We start from the raw sequence: 16,905 nt of genomic DNA on the forward strand, positions 1-16,905 counted from the left end.
ACAATTCTATGTGAAGTTTAAAATGGATGGAAACACATTGAACGTTCAATTGTATACAATACACTTGTGAAAAATGACATTGTGTGTGCTACATCAGACTGAGTTTTCTACGCAACAGATCAGTTTGGTGGAAGCACCACTGGAGTGAAAATGCACATTTTCTTTATGCAGAATTTAGAATATTCGCATGAAAATCTGACACCAATTGGATAGAAACCTAGCTAATGTTATAAAAAAAGTTTGGTCCAACTTGGAAGTTAGGTACTATATTTATTGAATGTGTGTTGTCGGGTCTGTTTGTGTCATAGTTGGTCTCATGTGGACTGCTGGAGACTCTGAAGTTTAGTGTGCTGGAGTTGCAGGAACACCTGGACACCTACAACGGCAAGAGGGAGGCGGCCGAGGAGGTGAGCTCTCCATCTCATCCTCATTTACAGCTACACAGTACATACTCTCATCCCTAGCTACAGTACACTCTTACCAACTGTTTCCTGAATCCCTAGATCACACAATCCCACATCCTTATTCCATCCAATTATGGCTAATGATCATACCACATATCTGTACTCAGACCATCCCTGCACCAGACCACTGGTTGTACTTCAATAGCCTCTCATTCCTAGCGAGGAAGGCTCAATGAGGCTCTAGATTACACATCATTTCCCCTCCAGATCAAGGAGGAAGAGGCTGAGAGAACACAACAGTGACAATGAACTGAGTCATAAGGAGGTAAATGGGTTGTGTGTCTCATCGTCGGGTCAGCCATTGTATCACAGGGAGGAGTGGATTTAGCGTCCACATTGCTAGCGACATCCCCTGCTGACGGGCTAAAAATATTCCCTGGCGCTCCTAAATCAGTTAGAGGGAGGGATGGCGGGGGGGGGGGGTAAAGAGGACAGATGTGATTGCGAGAGAGAGAGCGATGCAGAGAGGGCTTGGGGATGCTGGGGTGCTAATTGAATGAGACTGGTGCGGTCCCTTGAGGATTGATCGCCGCCCCACTGCACTAGAACAGACCCTCTTTAATTCGCCAAGTACAGCGCTCTTATTAAATCTACCCCCCCATCTACACACACACACAGTTAAAAGAAAAGTAGACTGACACAGGCTGGTATCAATCTCATGACGTATTCACACACTCCCTTCCTCCCTTATCCGATGCCCACAGTGGCTGGAAAACTGCAGGAAGACGTTTGGCGACAAGGATGGCAACCAACGACCCAACACTCAGGCACAGGTATGACTAACCCACACACATCTGAACACAGCATTGCTACATGTGTAGAAAAATGTGACTACAAAGTCTTTTTTTTTTTTTCATGTGTGCCTTTTCTAATGCAATCAAACACTTGATAAGCATGGTAATGTGCCTATTGAAACATTTTATTTGAGAAAATAGATTTATATCCCCTCATCCTCAACAAAATGTTTTAATTTTCTACAAGCTCATTGACATAATTAGAGCCTCAAAGGAGACACTCTCTTACACATCCTTTGGCGAGTGAACCCTGGTCTGTCCACTGGTCCTAAAGCCAATATTACTTCAGCTCATCATAGTAGATGTACATTTTGTTACGTTACAGCCTTATTCTAAAATCTATTTAAAAAATGTTCCCCCATCAATCTACACACACTACCCTTAAGTGATGAAGCTAAAACAGGTTTTTAGAAATGTTTGTATTTTTTATTTTTTTATCAAACAGAAATACATTATTTACATAAGTAATTCAGACTCTTTGCTATGTGACTTGATACTTAGCTCCGGTGCATCCATTGATCATCCTTGAGATGTTTCTACAACTTGATGGGAGTCCACCTGTGTTAAATTCAATTGATTAGACATGATTTGGAAAGGCACACACTTGTCAATATAAGGTCCCACAGTTGACCGTGCATGTCAGAGCAAAAACCAAGTCAGGAGGTTGAAGGAATTGTCCATAGAGCTCCGAGACAGGATTGTGTCGAGGTACAGATCTGGGGAAGGGTACCAAAACATTTCTGCAGCATTGAAGGTCCCCAAGAACACAGTGGCCTCCATCATTCTTAAATGGAAGTAGTTTAGAACCACCAAGACTCTTCCTAGAGCTGGTAGCCCAGCCAAACTGAGCGATCGGGGGAGAAGGGCCTTGGTCAGGGAGGTGACCAAGAACGCGATGGTCACTCTGACAGAGCTCCAGAGTTCCTCTGTGGAGATGGGAGAACCTTCCAGAAGGATAACCATCTCTGCAGTACTCCACCAATCAGGCCTTTATGGTAGAGTGGCCAGACAGAAGCCACTCCTCAGTAAAAGGCACATGACAGCTCGCTTGGAGTTTGCCAAAAGGCACCTAAAGGACTCTCAGACCATGAGACAAGATTCTTTGGCCTGAATGCCAAGCGTCACGTCTGGAGGAAACTTGGCACCATACCTATGGTGGTGGCAGCATCATGCTGTGGGGATGTTTTTCAGTGACAGGGACTGGGAGACTAGTCAGGATTGAGGGAAAGATGAATGGAGCAAAGTACAGAGATCCTTGAAGAGAACCTGCTCCAGAGCACTCAGGACCTCAGTCTGGGGCAAAGGTTCACCTTCGAACAGGACAACGACCCGAATCACACAGCGAAGATGACACAGGAGTGGCTTCAGGACAAGTCTTTGAATGTCCTTGAGTGGCCCAGCCAGAGCCTGGACTTGAACCTGATCAAACATCTCTGAAGAGACCTGAAAATAGCTGTGCAGCAACGCTCCCCATCCAACCTGACAGAGCTTGAGAGGATCTGCAGAGAAGAATAGGAGAAAATCCCCAAATACAGGTGTGCCAAGCTTGTAGCGTCATACCCAAGAAGACTCTAGGCTATAATTGCTGCAACAAAGTACTGCGTAAAGGGTCTGAATACTTATGGAAATGTCATTTATTTGCTAAAATGTCTTAGTTTTTGCTTTGTCATTATGGGTTATTGTTTGTAGATTGAGGGGGGTGGTAAAACAATTTAATCAATTTTAGAATAAGGCTGTAACGTAACAAATTTTGAAAAAGTCAAGCGGTCTGAATACTTTCCGAATGCACTGTAGCTGATCTGAGGTCAGCCGGGTGCCTCAACTGCGTGGTCTCCCCCTGTCCCCTGATATTGTTTAGTATTCTGACCACACTGCTGGAGGTTATAGATTTCTGCTTGCTCCCCTCCCTCTCCCCCTTTCTTTCAGGTCAGAGGACATACTTGGCTGTGAAAGAGGAGCTGTTCCAGACTAAAGCTCTGTTGTACTGTGACAAGCAGAGGAGCACATACTCATTCACCGTTCTCTTCTACATCACCCCCTCCCACTTCTTCCCATTCTCTTCTCTTCAGATTCTCTGTCCCCCTTCTCTCGCTCTGTCTACATCCTTTATTTTCTGTCTCTGTATTTCTACACTGCTTTGAAAACACTGACCAGCTGATGTGAGCTGTGTTCTCTAAGAACCATTGTTGGGACTGAGCCCCCCTGCCCTGAGAACAGGTGTTAGGATGGAGTGGTTGTTAGAGTTGCGATGTGAAAGCTCACTAATTCTTGGTCTTTCTCTCTTCCTTTTTTTTTTTTTTTTGTGACCTGCTCACCCTCTTGCTTAGCAAATGGAAAAACTAGCAGTAAGTGGTTCTCTAAGTATTCTAGACTCTAATATAATCATGATGTCCGGACAACACGCTTATCATCTCATCCCTCTCCATATGTACCTGCTGCCGTCGTCAACCAACAACGGCCTGGGCCCTCCCACTCTGACTCCACCCCTCTCTCATATAACTCTGCTACAGTCCCCATCTACCCAAATCATACTGTTTATCATCGTTATTTATGCATTACTTTTGGCTTCGCCTTTGACTGAATCATCTTATCAACTTCTTAACGACTCCCTCTTCACTTCTGATTTGACAGCAGATGTAAAATCTCTCAAAATCATTGTAGTAGTTGTGTACCTGATTTGAGAGGGGGATGTTGCCCTGGATTATGAGGAGGAGAGGACAGAGAGAGAGAGCTGTGAAGCCATGTTTAGTCTTCCTTCATTTTGCATGCTTATTGCTCCATTCCCATATCTGTTCAAATTCCCATTTTTCCATCATATTTTCCTGGATTAAGAACAATGTTTGATAATTCCACATATTTGGTCAGTATATCTCTGTACTTGGACATACTATACCTTAACCATAGGGGGCCAGACAGACAGGTGGTGATGGTCGGTATATAACCCAGTCCTCCATGGCTAATGACGACAGCCTGTGGTTGGTTAATAGCTGGTTAATAGTGCTAGCTAGACCCTCACCTATGGCTCCGGGCCTCGTCAGGTCGTCCGGTCTCTGTAGGGACCATCGCTCCACTCCACACTGAGCCTCTTTAACCCTTTCATCTCCTCCCACTCTTGATAACCCAGGATATCCATCCGTCTGATCATGTGATCATTATGCCTGTGTGGTTGTGTGAGGTGTGTTGACCGTCTCTGGTCTCTCTGTAGGAGCTGGAGCTGTGTCGCAGGCTCTATAAGCTGCACTTCCAGCTGCTGCTGCTCTTCCAGGCTTACTGTAAGCTCATCAGTCGTGTGGACACCATTAAGAGAGAAGCAGAGGTGAGGCTGGGTATGGGTAGTGGAACATTAAAGGTGGTTGGTTTTAGAAGAAGCTCTGGTAATAGGAATCAGTTTAGGTCATTTATTTAGATGACAAGCCTAAAAGAAACATTGTTAAGTCACCCACTCAAGCATGCTTGGAGCCTTTCAGGTCATACCCATCATGCCGTGTGTGTGAGGTCAACACAGGGATGGAGATGGTGGGTTGTTATTTTACTTTCCCTTCCCCGAAGAGCTCTTTAATTGGGCTTCAGGTTGGTTCAGGAAAGCATGAGAGACACGGAGGCCGCCTGCATTTCTCCCATCTTCCCTGACAGGGAAACCAGCAGTGACAATGCACACGCTAAATTAAACAAATTTATTGTACATATCACACACATGCGTTTTGGAATTTAAGATACTGTGTAACAGCAATAGTTGTTCTGTAAAGTCATGAGCTGTTATTGTAAATGATTACTTACAAATGTGCCCTTAAGATTGAATGTTAACATTCTTAAAGTTGCCTCTGTATATGCTCTCTCTCACACACAATTTTGCAGACCAGACAGACAAGCACTGACACAGTGCCTGGATGTTCTGCTGAGGGGTAGGCTTGCTGTCTAGCCCTGCTGTCTTATGGCTTTAATCTCATTAAATCCCTGAATGAGATTTGACTCTTTTCTCACATGCAGAGAGAGGGTCAGCTATTCCAGTTAATCACACGTCAATACTAACTGCATTGCTGCATAGACTTTGACGTACACAAACACACGTGAGATTATCTCTGCGGTTATCTGAACTTTGGGTGTGTGTGTGTCTCCAAGGTGACCAACATGTCAGAGGAGCTGGCCATCCTGGAGAGCTGTTTGAAGCAGGCGGAGTCTGGGGTTGATGGACAGGAGGATGTGGGTGTGTCTGATGCCTCCCAGACCAGCACTGAGACGGCCATCCAATCACTGATCGAGACCCTGAGGGCCAGAGACTTCGGCTCCGCCCTCACACAGGTCAAAACCTTCAGGTAAAGAAACAACGTACCCCACAGCTATTCCTCAATGTATAGACTATACAGGCTTGTCATGTCTAGTCCACAGTCCTGCATCTACTCTTAAACGTCAGTGCTGATGCCCCTCTCCACTAGGTCTCTGTGGCCTAACGACATCTTTGGGAACGAGTCAGACGACGCAGTCCAGACTCTACTGCACATCTACTTCCGTCAGCAGACGCTGGGCCAGACGGGCTGCCTGGCCGTGGTGGGACCCAGCAGGGACCTGTCCCAGGCCAACGGGCGCCTCATGGAGCTTAACCTGCAGATCAGAGAGGCTCTGAGCCAGGCCCAGGCCTGCCAGGCCCCCCAGACCACTGTGGTCAGCACTGGACTGTAAGGCTTCAGGCACAAAGCCTGGACTTGACTGGACTAGAGCAACCCCCCCGTACTACTCACAGTTCCCATCTGCTCTGGAGGCTGGGAAGGTGTGTCGGGAGGACAGAACAGACTCCACCTATAAGGGCTAAAGGATGTGTGGGAATAACTGACTCATATTAATATATATTACATATATCAAATACTTAAAGCTAATATCTGTTTTCCCAGAATAAGCCAACTTGCAAAATTCAGCTGCAATAAGTCATGGTATGATGTGACTGGTGACGACTGGCCCGGGAGTGAGAAGGAGGGTTGGTAAGGGGCATGATGATGCTAAACTGGAAGCGTTTTGGTGGAAATTACCTGATGGGCCTCCCATATTGGCCAGTGGCTGCCTCAGGCCCTTTCAGGAGACTGGATGGGGCCTGGGGTTCGGTCAGGGAGACTATGTGGTGTTGTGTTCTCATAGCAGTAGAGTTGGAGCATGAGAGACTAAGTCAGTCCGGAAGGATGTGTGTGTGGACAGGCTGTTCCTGTCAGGATTCAGAAATAAACACACAAAAAGTGTTCAAAAGCATGCTTGAAAGAGAAAAGCACTGCAAGAATATTTTTTTGACAAATGTACTATTTTTTATTAGAGCTAACATCCTAGGTTGTAAATGTAAGGATATTTAACATGTAATTGTAACCCTAGGGGAGCTGTTCCCCACAGGGACTGTAAAAAGATACATGTATCTGTTTATTGACTTGCATTGGAGACGAGCATCAGCTTCAACAGGTCTTCTAATGAAACTCACTCTGTAACCAAATAAGTAGCTGCCTGTAGAGACTTTAGGCTGTGTGGTGTATATATTGGATACACTTGCGCACACACATGCATATAATTGCACAGAAGTGGAGACTGCCTACAACTCATTATGGAAACATTAACTTATTTTACTCTGTATATATTTTAGAAAATGTATAGTGTAAAACCAGTATTTTTTTTCTTGTACTTTTGTGAAATGCACTGTTAATCTTAATTAGATGTATGAAGCTGAAGAGAGAACCCAGAGCAGATATTGAGAAACTAATGATCTGTGCCGCTATTATAATCCTGTCACACAAACTTTAAACATTTCCCTGCCTGGTGGGAGTCACTGTTCATGTGCTTAGGGGTGAGAGGAACTGGTTGAAGGCACGAGCTGGTGTAGATTCTGCTTCCTGTTGGACCAGCCCAGCCCATATGCATTCCTTCTCTCCACTGTGATCTCCATGTTGGCCCTGTACACCAGCACAGGTCACGCTAAAAAGCCTTATGAGGGGAAATTGAGGCCCGTGTTCGTCCATATTAGCAGATCCCAGCGGTGCACTGGTAATGTGCCATGGCCCTGTGCTCTGAGGGGAAACTGCTGCCATTAAAGCCGTGCTTTTGCTTCTGAAAAGGCACTGCTTGCTGCCTGCCGAATTGCAGGACATGAACTAGATGTCTGAAAGCGTTGCAGGAAACTTGTCATGGCACATTGTAAACGATCACTGTACTCATTCCTCACGGAGAACTTGTCTATTGCATTTGAATGGATATTATTTACCTGGAAAATAGTTGTAGAGGTGCATTACTGGATAAGTTTTTCCTTTCATCTCACATACCAGCCTTCTCTCTGGATAAATAAAAACCTGATCATATGAATGTTGTTTTCAGACTTGTTAAGGGAAACAATAGAGGGCTACACTATCCACACCAGCACACGGAGTAGTAAGTTGTACCGTAAAAGGCTACATTCAGTACATTGGTAGCAGAGTTAAGATTGAACCATGCTTCTGAGCTCCAGTAACCTCCCACTCCTCAGCAATGGGTTTATAATGGCTGGTAAGTCAGGCAAAAAGAGCCTATACGCCTCTGACGTCACTAGTCTAGTTCGCTACAACAGGAGACCATTGCCTGAATTTACAATCTCATGTTCTACAAGCGTGCACCACTGACAGTCACATAGTGATTAGCCATGAAATGCTTTAAAAGGCTGATCATGGCTCACAGACTGCCATGCAGACCCTCACGATGGTCCCAGGACCAACTCTCAACATCAAAGGAGCTGATCGTGGACTATAGGAAAGTGTCAAGTTCACGGTCCAGAACGTGTTCAGGAGGCTGAAAAGTTTGGGTATGGCAACTGACTGCACAGTACATCGCCACCCATGATTTTAAAATGAGCAGGTGTCCACATTCATGTAGTGCTTCTTACTCAATTACCTTGCACATCGATGGGAAGGGCCTGTAAGCCTTTCACTGAGTATGTAGTCAATATTTCAAATCAGTTATCCTAGACACTGGTTGAGGAAGAAGGCCAGAGAAAGTAGACTGCTGGGTATTGCCATTTTATTTAACATCAAGGAGTGTTTTCCTGCAATCTCATTCATAACGCAAATAAAGGCAACAAAATAAAAATCTGGAAAGTATTAGTCCACATTCCAGAGCCTCATTACATGTGCATGAGAGCTTCTCTGTGCCAAAGGACTTCCTGCAGGACCTGTGATGTGGGTGGGGGAGGGTGAAGGTTAATGTACAGGTTCCTGCTAGATGATGTATTTGAAACTGAAGGTGAGGTCACAGGAGAGTCTCTTGCCCTTGCACCTGCCACACAGATCCTGTCTGTGAGGGCGTTTGGGGTCAACGTGGCGCGGGGTCACTTGGCACATGCAGCGTGCCTTGTTGCAAGTCTGTGGACATAGATAAGTGGAGGACCCAAGTCTTTAGTGTCATGGTTTGTATGTCAGTTTAACAATGTATTGTACAGAAGCCTAGATTCTTACCTGACAGGTTATGTCCTCAACACGGTAGGGGTTGAAGGACTTCTGGCATGTTCTACAGAACTGCTTGAAGTAGACCTGAAAAAAAGACTTGATTAGAGGCACTACCAGATTAATAACATAGTACAGGGAGTGAATAGACCAGCGTAGTATACCTTGCTCGTTCCATGGACGCACCAAACATATGCACTCTCCCAACGCAGGTTACAGTCTCTGCAGTGATAGTACCCATACTTCTGCTCCAAAAACTGGGAATGGCATAGAGTACCACAGTAGGTGTCATAATACCCATAAAACCTAGCGGTCAAACAGGGAAATGGTTCGAATCGTTTTTCCCATAGGGGATTTTAGAAACACTTAAAGGGCCGTGTAGACTTATCCTGGCATGACGTTTTGATAGGTGTAAATCTCTCTAGGGCAATGTGACTTAATATATTCACCCACAAAATGAAACGCTAGTTAGCTGCTAATGTGGCTAGCAAACAATGACAAATGCCATGATCTGGACAAGACCGCTGAATTGAGGGAAAGGTAGGAATCTCTGGCTTAACTATCTAATGGTTGCTAAATGTAGTAATTCATAAATTGGCTAAACTGCTTTAGAAATGTACAATTCTGAATTTTCTTGTTCAAGTTTTAAATTGAGACTATACTTGTTAGCAAAGGTGTCAACTATAAATGACACGCAGGAGCTTGCAGAGATTTGTAGTTTTGCATGACGCCAACTTTTACCTAATTAGCATTTTCGAATTAGAAAAGAGCGACTATTGATAAATCACCTTGCCAATAGAGATTTACATTTTTATCTAAACGTCACGCCACGGTATGCTTGAAACAACATATCTAAAATCCCCTATGGGAAAGATGTATGGTGGAAAAAGTCCAGTTTCCATATTGTTCCATCTAAACGTTGACGACGTTCTACACAGCTTCCACCTTTAAAATGAGTCATGTCAATCTAAAAAGTGGGTGGGTCTGTTACAGCCAGGTTGACTATTCTAAATGAGTGAGTATGGAGCTAACCTGAAACCTCACGCGGGCCTTGACTTTCGAACCATCCTGATTGGCTTTGACGCCCTCGGTCATAACTGATTGGTCAGTATTACTAGCTTTTGTATGTGGCCAAGTATTTTCGTCTTTTGCCTTTTCTGTTTTGTCCTCAGACCTCTCACCATCCTTTTTCCTAATCTTAACGGTTTCAGGTGGGTTACCGGTCTGTGCTTGTCTCGACTCAATTTTGGCATATTCTAGAAAGGATGCAAGGCTCCTAGACGCGATAGGGGAGTAGACTGCCAGAGTGCGAGGGTAACGCACCCCTCCAACAGAACTCCCTGGACTACCCGGTGTCTGGGTCTCTTGTCTTCTCTTGCGCAAAGTGTCTCGCTTTCTGGCTATGAGGGTCCGTGGGCCGAGGGAACACTGCACAGAAACATCTTTCTTCGGATTGACCTGCACCGCGACGTCTTTGGTGTTTGCTTTCCGTAGCCTCGGATTAAGATTGGGGTTTATTTGGGATAAAAGGAATTTAAATTGCGCGCGATGGTGGTTATCAATGTACGCCTCTGTGTCTACATAGTTGGCAAAATAATTTTTGTTTCTCCAGCCCGCACATTTTGGTTTTTGATACCTGCCAGAGTATAAATAGTTGTCGATTGACTCATCTAAATATGTAGCCATTTTTGCTATGCCAACTAGGGTTGTTTGGTTGACAAATTTAAATAGATTGACGACACACGATTTCATTCATTGTAATCAGGTGTGGCAGTCCTCCTAATTGGCCTCAAAAACCAATCACTCTGAAGTCGCAAATAACATGAAACGTCACAAGATGACAGAATGCAGAAGTGTCAGTTGATTTTTTTTGTTCCTATCTATTTTAATATACATTGATAAACATATACACAGTGGTACATTTTACAGACAGTTTGTCATCGTACATATGGTGATATGGAGTAGTTATATTAGGCTCTTTTGAAGGATTGTACTGCATGATTTGTCTCTTGAACTGAAACCATAGGCACCAAAAGAACCAAAAACAAGTGGATTTGAACACTTGCTTTGAATGCAAAATAATAATTGACAATGTTTGGTCATGTAGATCAGATGATCATGTTAGACATTACAAGCAAGTGAGATGATGACATCTTTGTGAAACAATGTTGTACTGCATCTGTGATGTGAGAGGGGATGAATATAGATTATTTTTGATTTCCATTTTCTTTCATAAACAATATGTTGAAGTAAGCTCAGATATACTAGCATTTTTTACGTCAATTAACCTTTTCATATTTTTTCATGGTCATATGGCTTATGCTTGCTTCAATTATATTTTGTAACTTTCACTCCCTCCATAATCTTGAGTGTTCTTTTCTGAGACGTACACACACACAGGGTAGCTTCCCTGCAGTCAAAGATTGCTGACATGACAAGGATTTTTTGTAGAGATGCCATAAGCAGACCTGAATGTCATTATGTATGCACGACATCACCTACGGTGGGCCATCATTGTATCATGCACACTAAACAGGAGTAGCATCCGGACAAGGCTCTAACATGATGAGATTTGGGTCACTTGTGGTCACCGCCCCGTAAGAAGTGTCAAAGCCCATATCTTCATCTTCAAACCTATTATATCCAATATCCCCATTGTCCCCCAGTGGGTTTGTGTCTGGTTTGTGTAAAACCTCTTTCCTGTACATCCGGTAGGCCAGGATGAAGATGCCAGCCTCGGCTGCCTGGAAGAGGGCGTAGAGCAGAGGGAACATATACATGCCCCCCATCAGCTGTGGTGGGAAGGCCATCTTCAGGATGGCTGTGCAGAGCTGCACGTTCTGGCACCCGGTCTCTAGTGACACGGTCCTGCGGATGTTGGGTGGGAGATCGAAGAGGGTGGCCAGGCCGTAGCCTGCAGCGTAGCCACAGGCAGGCATCAGGACAGCTACCACGTAGACAGATGGAGGGATGGTAGCCAGCAGCTCTGGCCCCAACATGACCCCCGTCATGATGAACAGCATCACCAGGGTCACCAGCAGAGACCACAGGGACACCTGGGGAAACATACCCCACGGGGTCAACACAAGTTTTATGACAGGCCTTCTCTATATCCAGATTGTTTTAGGAAGGTGGAAAGGGAAGGAACAATGGACTAATTTTCAGGATATTCAAACAGAACCAATATTATAAAGGACCAAGGGAAAGCCACAAGTAAGCATGGTCCACTTAAATCTATCTGATTTCATGTATCCCTTCCCCTCTGTGGATTTCTCATCCAGTTCTATGATTCTGTCACACATCTCATGCCTCTCCCTCTCCTGGTTGAGCTGCCTTTAGATGAGTTAATCTGAAGTGGAAGGGCTCTCCCTGACCGTACAGTGCATCTCTGCCTCTGATGTTACCTTTGTCTCAACAGAAAGCTAGAAATAAAAAAAAATACACAATATGCACAATGTCACACTCATGATGACACTCAGTCAAAAGGTACACAACTGACTATTATAAAAAATGTAATTTATTTTACTAGCCAAACTACCCCGTTTTAATCAAAATAAAAAAAAACTATTTTTATCTTGTATTTTATTCTTAAATTCTTAAGGTGAGAATTAGAATCAGTTATGTAATTCTAAATGTCCCTTTCCCTTTTTAGAGTTTAGTATTGAAATATGAAGTAACACTAAGTTCATCAATCATTTATATTAGGCAGGCCCTGCTATATAAAAAGTACTAAAGCAATGTAAAAATAAAAAAATACCACTTTGACCCGGTCACCCTGTATCCAAACCTTCTTCTATACCCCACCGTTATTTGAGACGGCCCCATAGTAACCTTTAAAACGATGTCGGCCGCCCGGTTGTAGCGGTATCGGAGCACGACCCCCAGGCCGATGGGTATGAGGGTGCTACAGAGGGTGAGGATGATCGCGCCGAACGGCATCAGGTTGACCACGGGGGTGTTGATCCAGGCGCGGCTGTATATCCACAGACACAGCGGCATCAGCACCAGTGCAAGGACCGTGGAGGAGATGGTCATGATAATGCTGGAGAGAGGAAGGTGAAAGACAACATCACATTAACTTCATTTGAGTCCCCAAACGTAAAAGCAGAGTAACCAGTAGCATACACGAATAGTATTTTAGAATGGTTGACGTTAAACGAATAGGCTAGTATAGGCCTAAGTGGTGGCTCCTTATTTCCCCAAGCAATGGCACCATTTTCTGTATAATAAATAGCGATGTGTTTAAATCAATTCAAGATGTGCTGCTAAAACAATTTGGACCATAAGTCCCAACAGTATGCTGGAGATTCTGGAGATATGACCGTGCGTAAAATTCCATTCTAATTCTCTTGCGTAAAATTCAACCAAAAGTCCTATGCAGAAGATCCAAGTAATAGCGTACTTATTGTGCCTAAACTTCGAGTTATAGGTATCTTGAATAAATCATTATAGATATTATTTTTCATCTAAAAGTAGGCTATAAATTGTGATCGTTTTAGTTGAAGTGCATTTTATAGTCCACGTCAAATGTGTGATAAATTCGTTTTGTTAGGTTGTGATTTCTTGAGTAACCTCAGATTCATCTCCCCGTTCACTAATAAGGACATGATGTTGGATAGGTTTCCTCCTGGACAGCAGCCACACAGTAGCACGGCCATAGCCGCCACGTCGTCGAGCGAGAATGCCAAAGCTAGCAGGAAGGCGACAAGGGGCATGATGACGAACTGACACACCAGCGCCAGCAGCACCCCGATGGGTCTGCGGATATGCTCCCCAAGCTGGCTAACGTCTACCGTACACCCTAGCCCCAGCATGGTGAAGCACAGGACAATCCCTACAAACACATTGATTCCGTGACTTAGCGGGGAATCCCAAAAGGCAACCACCAGGTGAGCGGGTTCCGTCGGCGGCAGTTTAGCCCGAAGCCCAGCAGCAAAGGCAGTACTGAGAGTGCTGGCTTTCAGAGATACCGGGTTGTTCGTTACGCGTAATCCTGCCATGGCGAGTTCCTCCGAGAAGCTTTCTGAGAGTCGGGAGAGGGTGTCATTTATGGTGAAGTTGAGGAATTCTGTTTGGCCAGCAGTTGGAACAACCGTGACCACCACGCTTGAGTTCTCCATCGCGTTACCAGTGGACAGAAGCTCTTCACAGTCGGTGTCCCACTGAAGGTGCCAGTGCGTAAACTGTGGTCCCCTAGCGGTGCATTGTCATCGCGCACTGTCACCAATGACAGAGGATGAACTCGAGGCTCGAACTCGAGGCTCAAGTGGTTAGAGAATGCGTTGGCATCAGGGCATTGCGTTGTGTTTTAAACACAGACCCACCTAGTGACGGTCAGGGGCCACGGATTGGCTCCCATCAGCTGACAGATGGGAGTCTGCTCATCGTCTGTGGGGAATTGATATCAGGATTGATGGATTCGTGCAGGCTTTTATCATGAGCTCGTGCAACGGAGAAACCACATCTATTTATATTATAGGCAACTGTAGCCTGCACATGCTAATCATATTAAAACATATTTTCTTTCAAATATTTTAATTAACATTTATTTTATCTGGTTGAAAGTCCTCATTTATCGGGTTGAAAGTCCTCATAATTTTACTTTCAACAATAAATTCATAATTTGAATAAGTGAGACTTGTAATTTGCTGTGACAAGCGCATAGCAGAGTAACTGTTAAAATGTTGAGGTTGAGTAGGACAACATAAAGGGAAACTGTGACGCTCTTTATATTCGTTTGTTGACTGTAAGAATGCGCGGGCACGTTTCTGTTCTTCCCTGTGTGTGCTATTTCCAGTGGCGACCCGTCATTAATTTTAGGGGAAGAAAAAAAATCATAATATTCTTTTTTTTTGGGGGGGGGGTTGCCTGTTTTTCTTGTTATTTTGGCATTAATACGTGTCACATATCAATGTGCAAACAATGTAAAAAATAAAATAAAATAAAAAAAGACGTGTTATCTCTAATTTCTCTTCATATGACAAAGATTGAAAATGATTTTCCAGTAGATTGTCAACTTGATTCATGGTGATTACTGCTAGCTTGCTAGCTAAGATTTTGAAAGGATGATGTTGACATGATCAGTCCAGTCAAAGCTACAGTAGATATAATGTGATTTGATGTCATTCTATCTGTGGCCAATGACCTTGAGCCTTCTTGGATGGGCACTTCTAATATAACTCTATGGCAGAACCCATTTTCGAGGTCTAACCTTAGACAATGGGGTGACATACTGTCCCATGTGTGACAGAAACCTGAGCCAATCATGACAGAAAACTGAGCCAATCAGGTGCAACACTCTGTATTTTCTGCTGGCCAGCCCCACCACCACAGAAAGCACTGAGCTAGGCTGAAACACCTCGGCTTTATTAACTCAATTACATGTTGTTGTTTTTATTTTATTTTTTACATTGTTTGCATGTTTGTTGACATACAATGCATTCTGGGTTTCACGTAATCGTCTGTCGGACCAAAGATGCTATAACAAAATGAGGTGAGTAAGGGTTCACTCATTTTTTGAGAACTTCAGGAAGTGAATGGTGGGATGTGAATGATGGTAGACAACACACCCCTTCAAAATGCATACTATAAACATACCAAACTCATCTTGTCTTCTCTTGTTATCTTTGGTTTCTGTGAGGGGGAAAAGCATGGCTGCGTGCTGAAACTAATCATAGTCGGATTACTTTCGATTTCTGGAAAGTGTTTTACTCAATTAATTTGATCAACGGTGAACTCACCTGTGATGTGATTAATTATACATTGTAATTACTATTAGCTAATTCATATTGTAGTTTATGTCAGCCGAGAGTTCGAAAATATGACCAGTTAGTGCTAGGACAAATGTAGCCTACATTTTTCCGGTTAGGATGATTGTGTTATGCTATAGTTACTTCTGTGAATATCTGAACATTGCATCCAAAAATAAACTGCTCACATTCTGGACATCCCTTCCTAAGGACTGTGTTTGTGTAAATAGTTTCTGAAAAAACGTGTGGTCAGCTCAAATGCTGATTGTTGCATCATTCGAAACTGGCCGTTTTAAATAAGCGTTCTGGGACCAATGTAGAACGATCACACCCGTTTGATGGTACGTGTGAAAGGGTTAAGTAGTTTTTTGGGGTACCTGTACTTTACTTTACTATTTATATTTTTTGACACCTTTTACTTCGCTACATTTCCAAAGAAAATATTGTACTTTTTACTCCATAGATTTTCCCTGACAACCCAAAGTACTGGTTACATTTTAAATGCTTAGCAGGACAGGACCATTGTGAAATTCACTTAATTATTAAGAGAACACGTGGTTATCTCTACTGCCTATGGTCTGGCGGACTCATTAAACACATGCATCTTTTGTAAATAATATCTGAGTGTTGGAGTGTGCCTCTGGCTAGCCATAAAAATATTTAACAAGAAAATGGTGCAGTCTGCTTTGCTTAATATAAGAAATGTGAAATTATTTATACTTTTATTTTTGTTACAATATTTTTTATTTTTGTTACTTATATTTTAGCGATTACATTTACTTTCGAAACTTAAGTATATTTAAAACCAAATACTTTTAGTCTTTTACTCAAGTAGTATTTTACTGGGTGACTTTCACTTTTACTTGAGTTACCTTAATAGAAAGTATCTATACTTTTACTCAAGTATGACAATTGGGTACTTTTTCCACCACTGGAAACAGGTCCCTAGTGGACTGACACAATATGGCGTCTTTTTGCCAAAAGAAAAAGAGAGAGGGACAGAGACATAATACTTTGGTACATTTTAGAAACTACTCTCACAGTAATCATATACTTTGCACACAAACCGCTGCCTGTTAGGAATAAGAAACCATGAATGTATTTACGTGTAAATCCCTTGGTTCTTCGTGGATTTTTGTTACAACCAGGCCTTCTTAGAAAGGGTGTTTGGGCCTTTCCGCGGCACGCTTGTAATGCTCTGATTGTCCAAAAGGGGTCCCCACCTGTCTCTTCTACTGTTGATCTCCTCTGCCGTCGCCCGGCATCCGACGACCCGTCGTGTAGTCCTGGACAGAACTACAGAGCTCACTCTGCTTCCACTCGCTCTGGAAGTTTGATTCTTTGAAGATAGGCTAGCCAGCCGTGTTGATGGTTCCCATTGTATTCCAGGTGACTACCTCACAAAGCTAGTTGAGAGAATGCCAAGAGTGTGCAAAGCTGTCATCAAGGGAAAGGGTGGCTA

General features: G+C 43.6%; 3 protein-coding genes across 24 annotated transcripts in view; 1 reads left to right on the plus strand and 2 right to left on the minus strand.

Moving 5' to 3' along the window:
- Positions 1–7,585, plus strand: part of fryl (furry homolog, like) — a 104,289-nt gene extending 96,704 nt beyond the window's left edge. For 14 of the 22 annotated variants that reach the window (XM_031785846.1, XM_031785848.1, XM_031785845.1 and 11 more), the window contains 6 exons: positions 309–407; positions 1,169–1,237; positions 3,586–3,603; positions 4,464–4,574; positions 5,378–5,571; positions 5,692–7,585. In XM_031785846.1, the coding sequence (XP_031641706.1) occupies positions 309–407; positions 1,169–1,237; positions 3,586–3,603; positions 4,464–4,574; positions 5,378–5,571; positions 5,692–5,935 (735 nt within the window). In that variant the 3' untranslated portion in view covers positions 5,936–7,585. The remainder of the gene's footprint in view (positions 1–308; positions 408–1,168; positions 1,238–3,585; positions 3,604–4,463; positions 4,575–5,377; positions 5,572–5,691) is intronic. The other 8 variants (XM_031785832.1, XM_031785840.1, XM_031785843.1 and 5 more) reach the window with 1 other exon arrangement.
- Positions 7,586–8,250: 665 nt separating this feature from the next.
- On the minus strand, positions 8,251–10,404 carry zar1 (zygote arrest 1). Its single transcript, XM_020476072.2, has 4 exons — positions 9,727–10,404; positions 8,859–8,951; positions 8,707–8,781; positions 8,251–8,613 (listed from the first exon to the last, which is right to left on the minus strand). The coding sequence occupies exons 1-4, from the start codon at positions 10,378–10,380 to the stop codon at positions 8,470–8,472; spliced, it is 966 nt and encodes a 321-aa protein (XP_020331661.2). The 5' UTR covers positions 10,381–10,404; the 3' UTR covers positions 8,251–8,469.
- Positions 10,405–10,549: 145 nt separating this feature from the next.
- On the minus strand, positions 10,550–13,999 carry slc10a4 (solute carrier family 10 member 4). The gene is made up of 3 exons (XM_020476075.2): positions 13,267–13,999; positions 12,526–12,736; positions 10,550–11,750 (listed from the first exon to the last, which is right to left on the minus strand). The coding sequence occupies exons 1-3, from the start codon at positions 13,812–13,814 to the stop codon at positions 11,223–11,225; spliced, it is 1,287 nt and encodes a 428-aa protein (XP_020331664.2). The 5' UTR covers positions 13,815–13,999; the 3' UTR covers positions 10,550–11,222.
- Positions 14,000–16,905: the final 2,906 nt, after the last annotated feature.

This window comes from Oncorhynchus kisutch, linkage group LG13 (assembly GCF_002021735.2).
Source record: "Oncorhynchus kisutch isolate 150728-3 linkage group LG13, Okis_V2, whole genome shotgun sequence".
NCBI classification, from domain to species: domain Eukaryota; kingdom Metazoa; phylum Chordata; class Actinopteri; order Salmoniformes; family Salmonidae; genus Oncorhynchus; species Oncorhynchus kisutch.